At 42.1% G+C, this 15,770-nt stretch overlaps 1 protein-coding gene across 1 annotated transcript in view; it reads left to right on the top strand.

Annotated features, from left to right (window-relative positions):
* Window positions 1-8,261, top strand: part of ANKRD55 (ankyrin repeat domain 55) — a 143,862-nt gene extending 135,601 nt beyond the window's left edge. Inside the window, exons 10-11 of the mRNA XM_028849443.2 lie at window positions 5,394-5,486; window positions 7,624-8,261. Coding sequence (XP_028705276.2) covers window positions 5,394-5,486; window positions 7,624-7,745 — 215 coding nt within the window. The 3' untranslated portion in view covers window positions 7,746-8,261. The remainder of the gene's footprint in view (window positions 1-5,393; window positions 5,487-7,623) is intronic.
* The last annotated feature ends 7,509 nt before the right edge of the window (window positions 8,262-15,770 follow it).

Here is a 15,770-nt window from a genome sequence, read left to right as displayed (position 1 = left end):
TTAAGTCCCACACTTCCGCTTGCGTCTCATTGGCCTAAACTTTGGTCATATGTTCACAACTATCAACAAGGAGTCTTTTAGCTGGCCATGTTGCTATCCCTCCAAAATTGGATTTCTGTTTCTAAGTGAGGGAGTAGATATTGGGTAGAGAATTAGTACGTTCTGACACATGTGCCACCCAAAAATTTCCATCTTATTTGAAATAAAAGGAAATTCAATAAACGTGGTTTGGGGATTTGCTCACTTATACAATGAAATAACTAGAAAAATCCTGGGGCAGCAGAATAACAGAAAAGGAAAGGTGAAATTCTCCAATGGAATCGGCCTATATCAAATACTTTTTTTCAACCAATTTTTCTGAGTGCTGATTATAACTAGGAGCCATTCTAGGCAACTGAGTCATGGTAAGATAAATTTCCCAAGTGTCTTCAGCCTATAAATCAGTTTTAAGGGGTGTAAATTTACTAAAATGCTTTTGCAACTGATTTTAATGAACTTTCTTCTCGTGTTTAGATACAGTCATACGGTTTTAAAAATGGAAAGGAGCTTAGTCATTTGATCATACATTAAATAATTGCTGAGTGTTTATCATAGTAATTTATCAAAAGAGAGGGAGAGTTTTTTTTTTTTTTTAGAGAGAGATAGGATCTGTCACCCAGGCTGGAGTACAGTAGCTTGATCATAGCTCACTTCAGCCTCAAACTCATGGGCTTAAGCAATCCTCCCATCTCAACCTCCCATGTAGCTGGAACTACAGACACACCTCCTCCTCTGGCTAATTTTTTTGTCATCATTTTTTTGTAGAGACAAGGGTCTCACTTTGTTACCCAGACTAGTCTAGAGCCAGCCCCTGGCCTCAAGCAATTCACCCATCTTGGCCTCCCAAAATGCTGGGATTATAAATATGAGCCATTGCGGCTGGGCATGGTGGCTCATACCTGTAATCCCAGCACTTTGGGAGGCCAGGGTGGGGAGATCACCTGAGGTCAGGAGTTCGAGACCAGCCTGGCCAACATAGTGAAACCCCATCTCTACTAAAAATACAAAAATACAAAAATTAGCCGGGCGTGGTGGCGAGCGCCTGTAGTCCCAGTTACTCTGGAGGCTGAGGCGGGAGAATCGCTTGAATTCAGGAGGCAGAGGTTGCGGTGAGCCGAGATCGCACCACTGCACTGCAGCCTGGATGACAAAGCGAGACTCTGTCTCAAAAAAAAAAAAAAGAAAAAGAAAAAGAAAAAAAAAAACCTTTCCTAGCCTTACAGATTTTATTTTTGTGAACATTTTTAACAATAATTGTTTTGAGATCACTGAGGCTTCTGCACTACACTGAAGTGGGTGTTGTCGTTGTTGTTAGTCTAGGAGGGTCGAAACTTAGATTTCTACGTTGAGCTCTCAATATTTTATGTGAAAGTTTAATGCGGTAAAGCAGCTGGATAAATCATCCCACTGTAGCACTGACTTGAACTTGGATAGTCCCTTTATCTTTGGATTTCCTCCTTTCCTGCCCTGGGTTTGGTAGAAATAATATGGGTTAGCAGTGCTGCTGTTAAAATTCCGGGCAGCCACTATCCAATGCTTACATCAGCAGCCCTGAACATTTAGCTCTAATGATTATTGCTTAACATTTATTGAGACCTGTCAGGGGTTGGATGCAGCAAGATGGGTAATGAAGCACTTATCCTAGAGAGTTGGAATTTGGAGCACATCAGCTTAATTCATTGCAGGCAGCTTTCAGAGAAAATGGAACAGAAAGGTCTGTGGTGTTGTCTGCCAGCCTGGTTATTTATAAGCCATCACAAGAAAAGTAAGAGTGTGCACTTCCTTTCTCCTGCAAAAGAGAGCTTCTTTCTCTAGAATTTTCTAGACTATCTCAGCAACAATGCACTCTTCTGGCTGGTTAGGTCTGATCCTGTGACCCCTCTGTCTAAACCCATCAAAGGTTTTGCATCTTTTCAGGACAAAGGCCAGGGTTCTAAACGGGGCAAACAAAGCCCTCACGGCATGGTCATTCTCAGCTTCGGCACCGCCCATCTCAAATCCCCACCCCTACCTCTTCAGCATTTCCTTGAATATGTCTCAGTTTCTTGACAATTTCATACCTTTTCATTCTATGACATCTTGGCCCTTGTTATTATTTTGGGTTCTCTCCGCTGTGTGCTTGACTGATTCCTATAATCTTTTAAGAACCAGCCCAAAACTCACCTTCTATAATATGTGAAGGTCACCCTGATCTCTGTAGGAAATATGGTTCTTTCATAGGACTCCTAATAAGAATAGCTCCACCTTGCCGGGCACAGTGCTCATGCCTGTAATCCCAACACTTTGGGAGGCTGAGACGGGTGGATCACCTAAGGTCAGGAGTTCAAGATCAGCCTGGCCAACATGGTGAAATCCCGTCTCTACTAAAAATACAAAAATTAGCCTGGTGTGGTGGTGCACGCCTGTAGTCCCAGCTACTCAGGAAGCTGAGGCAGGAGAATTGCTGGAACCTGGGAGGCAGAGGTTGCCGTGAGCCAGGATGGCACCGCTGCACTCCATCCTGAGCAACACAGCAAGACACTGTCTCCAAAAACAAAAGAATAGCTCCACCTTGCTGACCTACACACCTACACACTTCGCTTTCCACAACATTGCAGGAGAGAATTTATCCTCTTTATAATTGAAGCAATTGAGACAGAGAGGTTAGCTCATCTGCCTAAGGTCACAGAGCTAGCTAGGAAGTGGCAGAGAGATATTGGAACAAGGTCTGTGGGATCCAAGAAAACCTCAACTTCTCTGGACCATTCCTTTCTCTGCAATGCCCTCACAAACTCTGTCACAGCACTACTCATGGAGCTTCAAAACCACATGTTTACCTGTGTCTCCTCCCACATCAATTGCAATCCCTTCCTGAACACTTTGCCTTCTCCTCTTTGTACTCTAGGGTCTGGAATATAATGAGTGCTCAATGGATGATTGCTGAATTACCTATTTATCATTATTATCATTATTATTATTATTAATGCTGCATTCACCTCTGGTTCCATCATGTAACCGTGAAAACATTTCCTATCCTTTTTTTCTAGGACAGTGGTCCTTGACCCTGTCCCCAAAGCTGAACGCTCCCTTCAGTTGTCTGCAGCACCAAACAGCTTTGGGCTAAGCAAATCCCTATCCCTGAAAACTGAGCAAAATGCCAACATGGAATAAAATTTAACTCCCCTTCATGTCCAAGTCACTGCTGCAACCCTTCTCTGCCCACTTCTCCCATCTGCTTAGAGGAGGCAGAATAACAGAAGTTACAGGGTCAGCCCTATAGGGTTGAAGTCTAGGCTCTGTCCCTTCCTAGCATATGACTTGAGCACTTTTAGAACTCCTCGAAGTCACAAGGTCCTCATTTGTAAAATGAGGATGATAATAGAATCTATCTCACAAGAAAAAGTGATTGTCAGAATTATATAAGATTATGCCTACAGCATTTATCCCTATTCCTGACAAAAGTAAGTGCTCCATAAGCATAACTCTTAATTGTCATTATCTCATTGTTGGTTTTACAAATATCTGCTCAAGTGTTCATGGATAAATAAGCTGTTTGCTAATATAAATTTTAATGATAATTCTACACATGGATTATTTTCTCTGTAAATAATGGCTCCTGAAGTTATTTGACGTTCAGTGTTCAATAGGATAAAATATAATGGCAAAATATCCACCAGGGAGACTGGAGATTTAATCTCCATCAACTAACATTGCTGAGGTGGCCATTTCTGCACAGACCATCCACCATGAGATTCACCTAAACAGATGGACGGTGGATCTTGGCTAATCCTCTTGTTTTTTCTTTTTTTCTTATGCTATTTTGCTCCAACAGAAGGCCCTTAAACTCTAGGAGCATTGTTGTAGCAACTCTGGTTCTTTCTTACTAGACTTATAGGCAAAAGATCAAATAATCTTTTTTTGTTAAGGTCTATTGAGTACTTTACCCTATAAGCTAAATGCTTTACTCTTGTTCTCCAATGTAATCCTCATGACAAGTGGAAAAGACATACAATTATTTTCATCATTTTGTATATGAAAAAATTGAGGTGCTGAGACGTTATATCATTTGCCCAAGGTCATACAACTAAAAAGTGGGGAAGCAGGGAATCAAGCCTAATTCTGTTTGACCCAAGAGTCCAACCAAGCTCCTATTCATGACACCATCCAGTCAATTTTAAAATGGATTTAAATCACATTTGTGTGTCCGCTTCTGTTTTCAGGTATCGAACATCCATATCTTAAAGTCAGTAGTACATTGATGAATGTTTACCAGCTGGCTTTCAAGGAGAAAAATCTGTGCTTGTTGATTTTTCACAGTGTAACTACACCCACCATGGCTGATTTCAAGACACTAGTGTGATGTCAAACAGTTCACAAAATTTCTGAAAGCGTAACCATCAGCTCTTGAGAGCTGGCTCACATGGTCCACGCATACACCATTGCTTTCTGTCCAAGTTAGAGAATAAGTTTCCCAAGTGCATCCACCCCATTCTATCTTCCAGGTCAATGATTCTCCATCCTGGCTGCACTTGAATCAGCTGGGAGCTGATAAACATCTGACACCATGCCCCACCTCCAGAAATTCCGATGTAATAACCTGGGATGTGGCCAGGATGGCAGTATGTTTTCTAACTTCTTAGATAATTCCTATGTGCAGCCAGGATTGAGAAACTCTGCTCTAGAAGAAAATACTCTATTCATCACCCACTCATTTCATCAAAGATTTGATGAATATATGATAAGATATGCCATATCTATATTATTTTCATTTTTTTTCAACTTTAACTTTTATGGGGTGAGTAACCCACTGTGCTTCTTTATAAAATTTTGTTTAAACTAGTACACTCAAGAAATGATTTCTAGCTGGGCGCGGTGGCTCAAGCCTGTAATCCCAGCACTTTGGGAGGCCGAGACGGGCGGATCACGAGGTCAGGAGATCGAGACCATCCTGCCTAACACGGTGAAACCCCGTCTCTACTAAAAAATACAAAAAACTAGCCGGGCGAGGTGGCGGGCGCTTGTAGTCCCAGCTACTCGGGAGGCTGAGGCAGGAGAATGGCGTAAACCCGGGAGGTGGAGCTTGCAGTGAGCTGAGATCCGGCCACTGCACTCCAGCCTGGGTGACAGAGCGAGACTCCGTCTCAAAAAAAAAAAAAAAAAAAAAATGATTTCTAGTACCTTTTTCTATCATTTAAACAGTGACTGGTATATAACAGAAATGCAATAAAGTATAGCTATCATTGTTTTCATTGTTACTTTTACCACCTTAAATTTAGTGATCTGTAACAACTTTGATGATTCTCTCATCCATTGCATTCTGTAATTTGCACTTGGTTGAGTCTCAAGTGATTGACGCAAATATGTTTTATCTTCAGGACAAAATTTTCAGCATCTTTCCCCGAACAGACACAAAATCAGGGATCTTCCTTTCACTCGGAACAACCTAGCTCCCCTACCAGATCAAAAATGTAAGTATTATGAATCTTCCACAGCTTCCTTTGCAAGTGTTAACACATCTAGACACAACTAAATGTTATTTCAGTTTACTTTCATTTTTCTTTTCTTTTTTTTTTTTTTTTTGAGATGGAGTCTTGCTCTGTCACCCAGGCTAGAGTGCAATGGCAGGATCTCAGCTCACTGCAACCTCTGCCTCCCAGGTTCAAGCTATTCCCCTGCCTCAGCCTCCCAAGTAACTGGGATTACAGGTGCCTGCCACCACGCCTGGCTAATTTTTGGTTTTTTTTTTAAGTAGAGATGGGGTTTCGCCATGTTGGCCAGGCTGGTTTCCAGCTCCCAACATCAGGTGCCAACACTTATAAATTATAGGAAAACAGAGACCATCTTTAAAGCTTTTTTTAGATGCTTATTTTTTAAAAAAAAGAATACTCCCTCCCTTTAGGAATTTTTTGTGTTTGAACTATTGAAGCAATAAACAGTTTATTTTTACATGTATTATTTAATGTCTTTAGGAAGGTGCTTTAAAAATTCCCTTTTAAGACTGGCCTCCTGATATAGGTTTCTTTACTATACTGGACAGATAAAAATATACATCACCTCTGTACTTACAGTCCATGCATTCCTAAGCAGAAAAAAAAATTCAGTTCATCAGGATTACTCTTGGTATTATTGATTTATTTTATAATATTTTATATAAAAAACTCTCCTAATATAAAATATTAATATACTCCATTGGGCCAGTGATCTTCAAACTTGAGTATGCCTAAGTATTACCTGGGGTGTTTGTTGTGAAGCAGATTCCTGGGTCCCCCACCCAGAGATTCTGAGTTTGAATATTCTCATATCTATACTCTGAAGCATAATAATAATAAAGCAAGTTTTACTATTATTCCCGTTGTAGAGCCAGAAACAAAACTACAGGACACTGAGTCTACTGCCTCATGAAATAAGCAATACTTACTACATTCTAATTTATTTTCTTTTTTTCTTCCAATTGCACCCCACTGCATTTCACACACACACACACACACACACACACACACACACACACACACAGCCCCTCCACATCCTTCTAAGTGCAGGTTAGATGATTTAGGAGCTGTCCTATTTCAGATAAGTTTCTCAACCTTTCTGTACTTTAGTTTCCTCACTGTCCATAATGATAGTGCCATCCTAATAAGATTTGTGGGAGTACTAAATGAGATAACATATGTAAAACACTTGGCACACTGTTTGCACAGAGTATATATCCAGTATGTCTTTCTCCCCTAGGCAAGGATTTGAAGGAGACAAACCAAGAGCTCTAGAACTCTTTAGGTTAAAATGATGAACTATAGGGTCTTAGTACAACTCTGTCTTTTAGCAGATAAGGAAACTAAGAGGTAGAGGGATATGTCCAAGGTCACACAGAGAGTTAGTAGCAGAAACCAAGACCTCTTCCTTGACAGATCAGTTCCTCTGCCCTTTACAGATGTGTGTAAAGTGAACATTTTGGATAGTGTCAATTCTATCATTGAATGAAATTCAAGCCCGAATTTGTCTTTAAGCAGAACTGTAGCCACAAAAACATCTAGTTAAGGAAAGAGCCACTCAGTCTTGAATGCTGATGGAGCTTGGAGAAGCCAAAGGGAGGTTTTCTTTGGCAGGGCCCAAGAGCTTTGCTTTTCACAGTTAAGTTTCAGGAGAGAAGGAAAGATAAAGATCTTTGATCAACTTGGCTCTACAAAAAAGAAATGAAAGGCCCCACAGTGCTTTTCCTAAAAGAAGCCTGAGAGCCTTTTGAGGTTTGCATAAAAGCACAGTACAAATGTCTTGGGCCTTCTTTAGAGCCTTGTGAGCAGTTGTTGAACATCAACAGCTACTCTACCCCAAGGAAAAGCTCTGCCAGACATGCACAGCCCAATTATGTTTGATCAAACTTGGTACAGTCTTCTGTGTGGACGTATTTGAAATCCCAGACTTCATGTGGCAAGTCTGAACAGATACATATACAAGAAATGCATACACAGCTTCTCTTTGCAGTCTAGCTCTCGCCAAGACACCCTTCTTAGAAATGTCTCCACTCCTAAAACACAACACAATTCTCCTGCTGCCTTCCTGTGAGAGAAGCAAATCTTGAAAGTCTCTCATTCTATTCTTTCTCCCCAGTTCTATCTGGAGAACCTCTGCGGACAAACCGAGTGCTTCCTGCTATTCCAAGTCAACGAAGACACAGCACAGCAGCAGAAGAGAGTGAACATTCTGCCCACCCCACCAGTGATGAAAATTAACTGTGGGCCACTCGATGCAGAAATGTAGATGAATATATATTCTCAACTCTCAAAGAACAAGATTACTCTAGTTTGTAAGAACGAAGACCAATTTAGTAAACTGCATTCTATAAGCCATCAGTTTTATAACTCGAAATTCTTTATTCCAAATAAAGATACTTCCTAAATAAGCACTTAGAATCTTTGGGTGTGCATATTAAGTCTGTGAGTTTCTGTGACTTCGACATGCCAAAATTAAAAGACAAAATATGTTATCAGTAGGCAAACTGAGCTATGTTTGGTTTGCTTTGTGGCATGTGCGCTGTTTTTTTGTTATTGTTCTTTGGTTGGTTTTTTGCTGAATGATTTTAGGTTTTGGAAAAAAAAAATGTATGCTTTGCTGAATAAAAGCAAAAACAAAACAACAACAACAACAACAACAAAAAACCCACATCCCAGACATGTTCTTCACATTTATTGTCATTCTAACTTGAACTAATGAAACCTATTTAAAAATAAATTCCTATGATCAGTCACAGTTTACGGCTTTTAAATGTACAATCTTCTGCAAAATATTTTTTAACAGTCTCAGTTCCTGGCTACTGCCCAAGTCACTTGACATTGTTTATCTCTCTTCTTTGTTATTTAATTATTTCCATATATCGTCATTTTCAGATATGATTGACTGTGCCAACAGGGAGAAGCTCATGTGATTTGGAAAGGTCTACATCCTGGCCCAACAGAGTTGAATAGGCAGTTCTCACACTCCTCAAATACTCTACGTATGTAACTATTTTTCTGTTTTAAAACAATGGTCTCTTGCCTATTAAGACTTTTGCAAACTTAAGACTTAGCAAAGTTTTGAATGAATGCTACTAACTGCAGATCTTACTAAGATAATTATAAGTTGTTTGGATTGATTCGTGCTAGAGGTCTGTATAAAGTTCAAGGCTTAGCCACATAAGATGACGGCCACTGCATGTTATTTGGGAGCCTAGATGTTATTTTGTAAATATCTCAAGTACCTGTACAACATTCACCACTTTATATTAGTAGTATGTGTTTAAAGAGGTTAGACTATACCATTAGCTAGATAAAAGCTCCTCTGGGGCCAAATCACAATCCTTTGGCTTTGTACTTCTAGAAATTTATACAACGCCTGGCACAAAGTAGGCACTTGGTCATTTCATTTTTTGTCAGAAAGGAAGGAAGTAGAGAGGAAAAGAGGGAGTTGGCAAGGAAAGGCGATGTAGAAAGCCATCATAAAAGATGTCATTAGGCCGGGCGTGGTGGCTCACACCTGTAATCCCAGCACTTTGGGAGGCTGAAGTGGGCAAATCACGAGGTCAGGCGATTGTGACCATCCTGGCTAACTTGGTGAAACCTCGTCTCTACTAAAAACACAAAAAAATTAGCCAGGCGTGGTGGCAGGCGCCTGTAGTCCCAGCTGCTGAGGAGGCTGAAGCAGGAGAATGGCGTGAACCTGGGAGGTGGAGCTTGCAGTAAGCCGAGATCCTACCACTGCACTCCAGCCTGGGTGACAGAGGGAAACTCCATCTCAAAAAAAAAAAAAAAAAAAAAAAAAAGATGTAATTAGTCCACAATCTCTTTTTTTTCTTTTTTGAGATGGAGTCTCCCTCTGTCACCCAGGCTGGAGTGCAGTGGCGCAATCTCAGCTCACTGCAACCTCTGCCTGCTGTGTTCAAGATTCTCCTGTCTCAGCCTCCCGAGTAGCTGGGATTACAGGCACACACCACCACGTCCAGCTAATTTTTTTGTATTTTTAATAGAGACAGGTTTTGCCATGTTGGCCAGGCTGGTCTCAAACTCTTGACCTCAGATGATCCACCCACCTCAGCCTCCCAAAGTCCTGGGATTACAGCCATGAGCCACTGCGCCCAGCCTAGTCCACAATCTCTTTTTGACAATGATAGTTGCATGAATCAGAGATTGTAAAGGAGAAAGTGTATGGATCAGCCTTCCATGCTGGGCAGTAGCTAAAGGGAAAGAAAATCCTGTTACAAACAGAAGGACTTCCCGATATAGCCTCTGAAGAATTTTCCCTTTGTGTTGTTTCGTTTTGTTTGGGGGCTGCTCTCATCTTTGAAGAGTCATTCTTTAAGCATCAACCTGTTAAGTTGTTTGGCATCAGACTGTTAAGTTGTTCAGCTGTGTCACAGGCTACTTCTGAATCCATGTCCATCCACAAGTAGATTACCTAGCCCTACACTGCCTGTATCAGTCAGGGAAGGCTAGCTTCCACTTTAACAACAAACAACCCCCAGATGTCACTGGCTGACACGATTTGTTTCTTATTCACAATACATGTCTCATACCAACCAGCAGAGTTGGCTGCTGATGTAGATTCCATTTCAATATGTTCTTCTTTGGTGACCAAACCAGAGGAAATGAGAGGTGAATCTCATTATTTACTCTCACATTTCATTTGCCAAGTCAAATTGTGTGGACATGCCTAACTTCAACAGAAGTAAAGAAGCGTATGCTGGCCGTGCACGGTGGCTCACACCTGTAATCCCAGCACTTTGGGAGGCCAAGGTGGGCGAATCACTAGGTCAAGAGATCGGTACCATCCTGGCCAACATGGTGAAGGCCCATCTCTACTAAAAATACAAAAATTAGCTGGGCGTGGTGGCGCACGCCTGTAGTCCCAGGTACTTGGGAGGCTGAGGCAGGAGAATCTCTTGAGCCCAGGAGATGGCACCACTGCACTCCAGCCTGGCGACAGAGCAAGACCCTGTCTCAAAAAGAAACAAAAAACAGTGAGGTCTCTCTAGTCCCATAGTTCACATATATAATCCCCAAACCATCATTTTTCTGTTCCAAAAAATTCATTCAAATTTCATAGTGTGATATACCCTGGGCAAAGCTTTCTTTCTGAATTTGTTTATTGGGTTTGTACATCTATACAGGCAATTTGTGCAAAGTGCCCACCAACTCAGTACTTTGTGCTAAACCAGTTAGAATTTTTGGAAGTTAGGGTTGTTAATTTTTTTTCATTTTCCTTAGTTCTCTTTGGTAATCACCTGCTTTAACATAGGTGCTATTTCTTCCAGTAAACACTGAATTCCAGTGGTCTCATCCTGCCGGAATTAAGCCAATATAAATAAATTGCTGTGGCTCCAGCTTATTATCCTTTACAGCTCTACCAGAGCACAACTTGGCACTCGATCTCATTTTAGAAAACCCCACCATGATGAGAAATATGCACATGCTCCTCAACTTATGATGGAGTTATGTCCCAATAAACCCATTATAAGTTGAAAATAGCATTGTTGAATGTCTTTTCTTTTTTTTTTTTTTTTTTTTTTTTTGAGCCAGGTCTCACTCTGTCACCCAGGCTGGAGTGCAGTGGTGTGATCATGGCTGATTACAGCCTCAACTTCCTAGGCTCAGGTGATTCCCCAACCTCAGCCTCCCAAGTAGCTGGGACTACATATGTGCACCACCACACCTAGCTACTTTTTTATATTTTTAGTAGAGATGAGGTTTTGCCATGTTGCCCAGGCTGGTCTCAAAACTCCTGGGTTCAAGCAATCCTCCTGCATCAGCCTCCCAAAGTGCTGGGATTACAGGCATGAACCACCACGCCCAGCCCAAAAAGTACATTTAACACGCTAAACCTACCAAACATCATAGCTTATCCTAGCTTACCTTTAATGTGCTCAGAACACTCGTAATAGCCTACAGCAGAACAAAATTATCTAACACAAAGCCTACATTATAACAGTGTTGACTATCTCATGTAATTTATTAAATACTATACTGAAAGTGAAAAACAGAAAGATTGTATGGGTACTCGAAGTAAAGTCAAAAAATCATAAGTTGAATGATCATAAGGCAAGGACCATCTGTAATGCCTTCCAGAAAGACAATCATAAGAATTAATTTTACTTTTGCCTCTACTTTTTTTTTTTTTTTTTTTTGAAATTTACAAATGCATGTCTCTAAGCATGCGCATCCTGGCATTTTAAAGGTAATCTTTTGAAAACAGCCTTTTGGAATCCACCATAGGTTTAAATGGGGTAACTAAGAAGGAACATATTTTACGTTAGCATAAAATATAATGCCCAAGTCAAAAACTAAATTAATAAGGAGACATGATATCCCCTCTCACATGTAGTAGTGAGACTCTCTGATGATCTTTGAGAGAAAAAATATATTTTGAAATCAGAGAATTCTGTTAGAATCACGTATTTCCGGCCGGGCGCGGTGGCTCAAGCCTGTAATCCCAGCACTTTGGGAGGCCGAGACGGGCGGATCACGAGGTCAGGAGATCGAGACCATCCTGGCTAACACGGTGAAACCCCGTCTCTACTAAAATACAAAAAAAAATTGGCCGGGCGAGGTGGCGGGCGCCTGTACTCCCAGCTACTTGGGAGGCTGAGGCAGGAGAATGGCGTGAACCCGGGAGGCGGGGCTTGCAGTGAGCTGAGATCCAGCCACTGCACTCCAGCCTGGGCAAGAGAGCCAGACTCCGTCTCAAAAAAAAAAAAAAAAAAAAAAAGAATCACGTATTTCCTAGACATTGACAAAGAAATGTAAATACTAGTGGATGAAGACTGTCAATAAACTGTATGTTCCAACAGAAACTATAGTCTTTCAAAGTAAATGCCTTTGTATTCGGACCCCTGTTCCAGTCTAACCCTGGTTTTTTTGGACAGCTGAATGAGTTATTGAAAGCTGAACAGTTTCCATTCAGATGTCACACCAGCACAATTGTCACTAGAGAGACAAAGGCAGTTTTCACATTGATGTGTGAAAAACAGGAAATAACATGTTGATTATTAAACCCCTAGTAAAATGTTTATTAACGGTGAATGGTAAACCACCTTGCCGTTGCTAGTGGTCTACAAACTGGGGAAAATGAGAGCAAAAGAAAGATTCCCAGTTCCCCTCAAAGGATGAGGTACAATCTAACTGGCTGACATGAAAGATAGGGAACTGAAATTTTTGTAGACTAGGGCCAGCTGTAAGATTGGAAGGTGGGAGGAGGATGGAGGAGACTGCAAATGACCCCGCATGAGCAGTGAATCCAAAAACTGAACCCAGATACAGATGACCATGAGCAACGTCTCCAGTGTGCTAAAAGTGAACCTGGGCCAAAGACATAATAGTGAATGAAGGTGAAGGAAGGAAATTATCTCCGTTGCTTCTATTCATGTGACATAAAAGTTCTTCCAAAAGGCTTTTAAGAGAAGCCGATGACACTTACTAACTACTTAGACACTGATAATAAAAAAAGACAGGTTATGAGGAAGCAAAGCCACATCTTAGGGCCCAGAAAATTGTGCTCTGCAATAGGCAAGCCAAGGCCTGGCCTCAGCCTCAGAAGGATGAGCTCCGTTTCTCTTGACTAACACTTCAGACATTGCTCACAGATCTCCTAGAACAGGGGTCCCCAACCCACAGGCCACAGACGAGTACCAGTCCATGGCCTGTTAGGAAGCGGGCCACACAGCAGGAGGTGAGTGGTAGGTGAGTGAGCGAAGCTTCATCTGTATTTACAGCTGCTCCCCATCACTCGCATTACTGCCTGAGCTCCTCTTCCTGTCAGATCAGTGGCGGCATTAGATTCTCACGGGAGCACGAACCCTATTGTGAGCTGCACATGCGAAGGATCTAGGTTGTGCACTCCTTATGAGACTCTAATGCCCGATGATCTGCCACTGTTTCCCGTCACCCTGAGGTGGGACTGTCTAGTCGTAGGAAAGCAGCTCAGGGCTCCCACTGATTCTACATTATAAGGAGTATGTAATAACAATAGAAATAAAGTACACAATAAATGTAATGCACTTGAATCATCCTGAAACCATCGCCCCCCACCCCGCACCCCGTCCGTGGAAAAATTGTCTTCCACGAAACCGGTCCCTGGTGCCAGGAAGGTTGGGGACTGCTGTAATATATGTATGCATGATTCAGCTGCACCCAGAAATGGGATTTCCCCTCAGAGCTCATCATGAGCTTGGACGATCACTGCCTCTCCCTGTTACCTTGCGAGCCTATTAACAGCTCACAACTCAGTTTAGCCAGTTTTTCTATTCAAGGTAGGTAGCCTGGTCTTAATGCAGGCACCACTGACTTGGCTTCATGCCTGCTCTTGTTATCGCTCCCTGCACCCTATAAAAACTCAGGAAATAGGCCGGGCGTGGTGGCTCAAGCCTGCAATCCCAGCACTTTGGGAGGCCAAGACGGGCGGATGACGAGGTCAAGAGATCAAGACCATCCTGGCTAACCCTGTCTCTACTAAAAAATACAAAAAACTAGCGGGTGCCTGTAGTCCCAGCTACTTGGGAGGCTGAGGCAGGAGAATGGCATAAACCCAAGAGGCGGAGCTTGCAGTGAGCTGAGATCCGGCCACCACACTCCAGCTATGTTGTCCAAGCTTGTCTTGAATTCCTGATCCCAAGCAATCCTCCCACCTTGGCCTCCCAAAGAGCTGGAATAACAGGCGTGAATCACTGCACCCAACCTTGACTGGTTCTTACAAATCAGTGACCTTATTGGTTAGGCAAAAAAGAAACCTTAATATATCTGGCAAAGCCGCCCCAGTCTCATAAGTGTTGGTATCACTGTCTATTTCTTTGTCATAATGATACTTCATGTTAATTTGGCCTCACTTCTTCATCAGTAGATCTATTCAGGAAAGATCTGACTTGTGAAACTGTAGGAAGTGGGGAAGACAATGGGGGATTTTGAAAGCCAATTCTTTCACCAGCTAGTCCCCCACCCAGTCAGGGCCATTCTCAGTCCAACCCAGGAGCACAAACGACCTTCTCCGGGTGGAAGGGTGGGAGGATCAGGACCCAGCAATCTTTGTTTAAGGTAATTACCCCAGCAGAAAGTACAGAGGCATAGAGTTTTAATGGATTATCCACTACTCCTTTTTCTCTTGTTTCTTTCCTTTTTTTTTTTTTTTTGTGAGACAGAGTCTCTCTCTGTCACCCAGGCTGCAGTGCAGTGTCATGATCTCGGCTCACTGCAACCTCCGCCTCCCGAGTTCAAGTGATTCTCCTGTCTCAGCCACCTGAGTAGCTAGGACTATAGATGTGTGCCACCACGCCCAGCTAATTTTTTTTTCTTTTTCTTTTTCTTTTTTTGTATTTTTACTAGAGACGGAGTTTCACCATGTTAGCCAGGATGGTCTCAATCTCCTGACCTTCTGATTCTCCCACCTCAGCCTCCCAAAGTGCTGGGATTACAGGCGTGGGCCACTGCGCCCAACCTATCCACGACTCTTTCTCCCTTCACTCAAATCTTTTAACACGACTGTTTACAAAAAGCAAAACAAACTGATTTTTATGTTCCCATTTTTTTTTTAATGACTTACCCAGCCTGTGGGTGTGCTCATGAACGCTGGAACAGGGAGAAGGAAAGAAAGAGGCCAGGAAAACCCGCCAACTTTCTTTTTGTTTTTTTGTTGCTTCTTTTTTTTTTTTTTTTTTTTTTGAGTCTAACTGTCGCCCAGGCTGGAGTGCAGTGGTATGATCATGGCTCACCGCAACCTCAGCCTCCCAGGTTCAAGGGATTCTCCTGCCTCAGCCTCCCAAGTAGCTGCGACTACAGGCACACGCCACTACTCCCAGCAAATTGCTGTATTTTTAGTAGAGACAGGGCTTCGCCATGTTGGCCAGGCTGGTCTCGAACTCCTGACCTCAGGTGATCCACCCGCCTTTTCTTCCCAAAGTGCTGGGATTACAGGCGTGAGCCACCACACCCAGCCAACCAGCCAACTTTCAAAGTAGTTTCCTGATGATTATGAATTGCCCACATGTAGCATAAATTCAAATATGTGCACATACAAAGACATTGAGCATGAGGTAAAGATAGTTGCTCTCATACTGTATTTGCAGAGTAATGCTGATTCTCAAAAAAGCACAGAACAGCAAGTAGTTTCTTAATTGTGTTTCATCTTCAACATTTAATTTGCTCTTTTTCATTTTTTTCTTTTCTTTTTTCTTTTCTTTCCTTTTTTTTTTTTTTTTTTTTTTTTTTTGAGACAAGGTCTCGCTCCATTGTCCTGGTTGG

Source organism: Macaca mulatta, chromosome 6 (assembly GCF_049350105.2).
Source record: "Macaca mulatta isolate MMU2019108-1 chromosome 6, T2T-MMU8v2.0, whole genome shotgun sequence".
Taxonomy (NCBI): domain Eukaryota; kingdom Metazoa; phylum Chordata; class Mammalia; order Primates; family Cercopithecidae; genus Macaca; species Macaca mulatta.
Note: the sequence above shows the minus strand (reverse complement) of the source record. Positions and strands in the feature narration are given on the sequence as shown.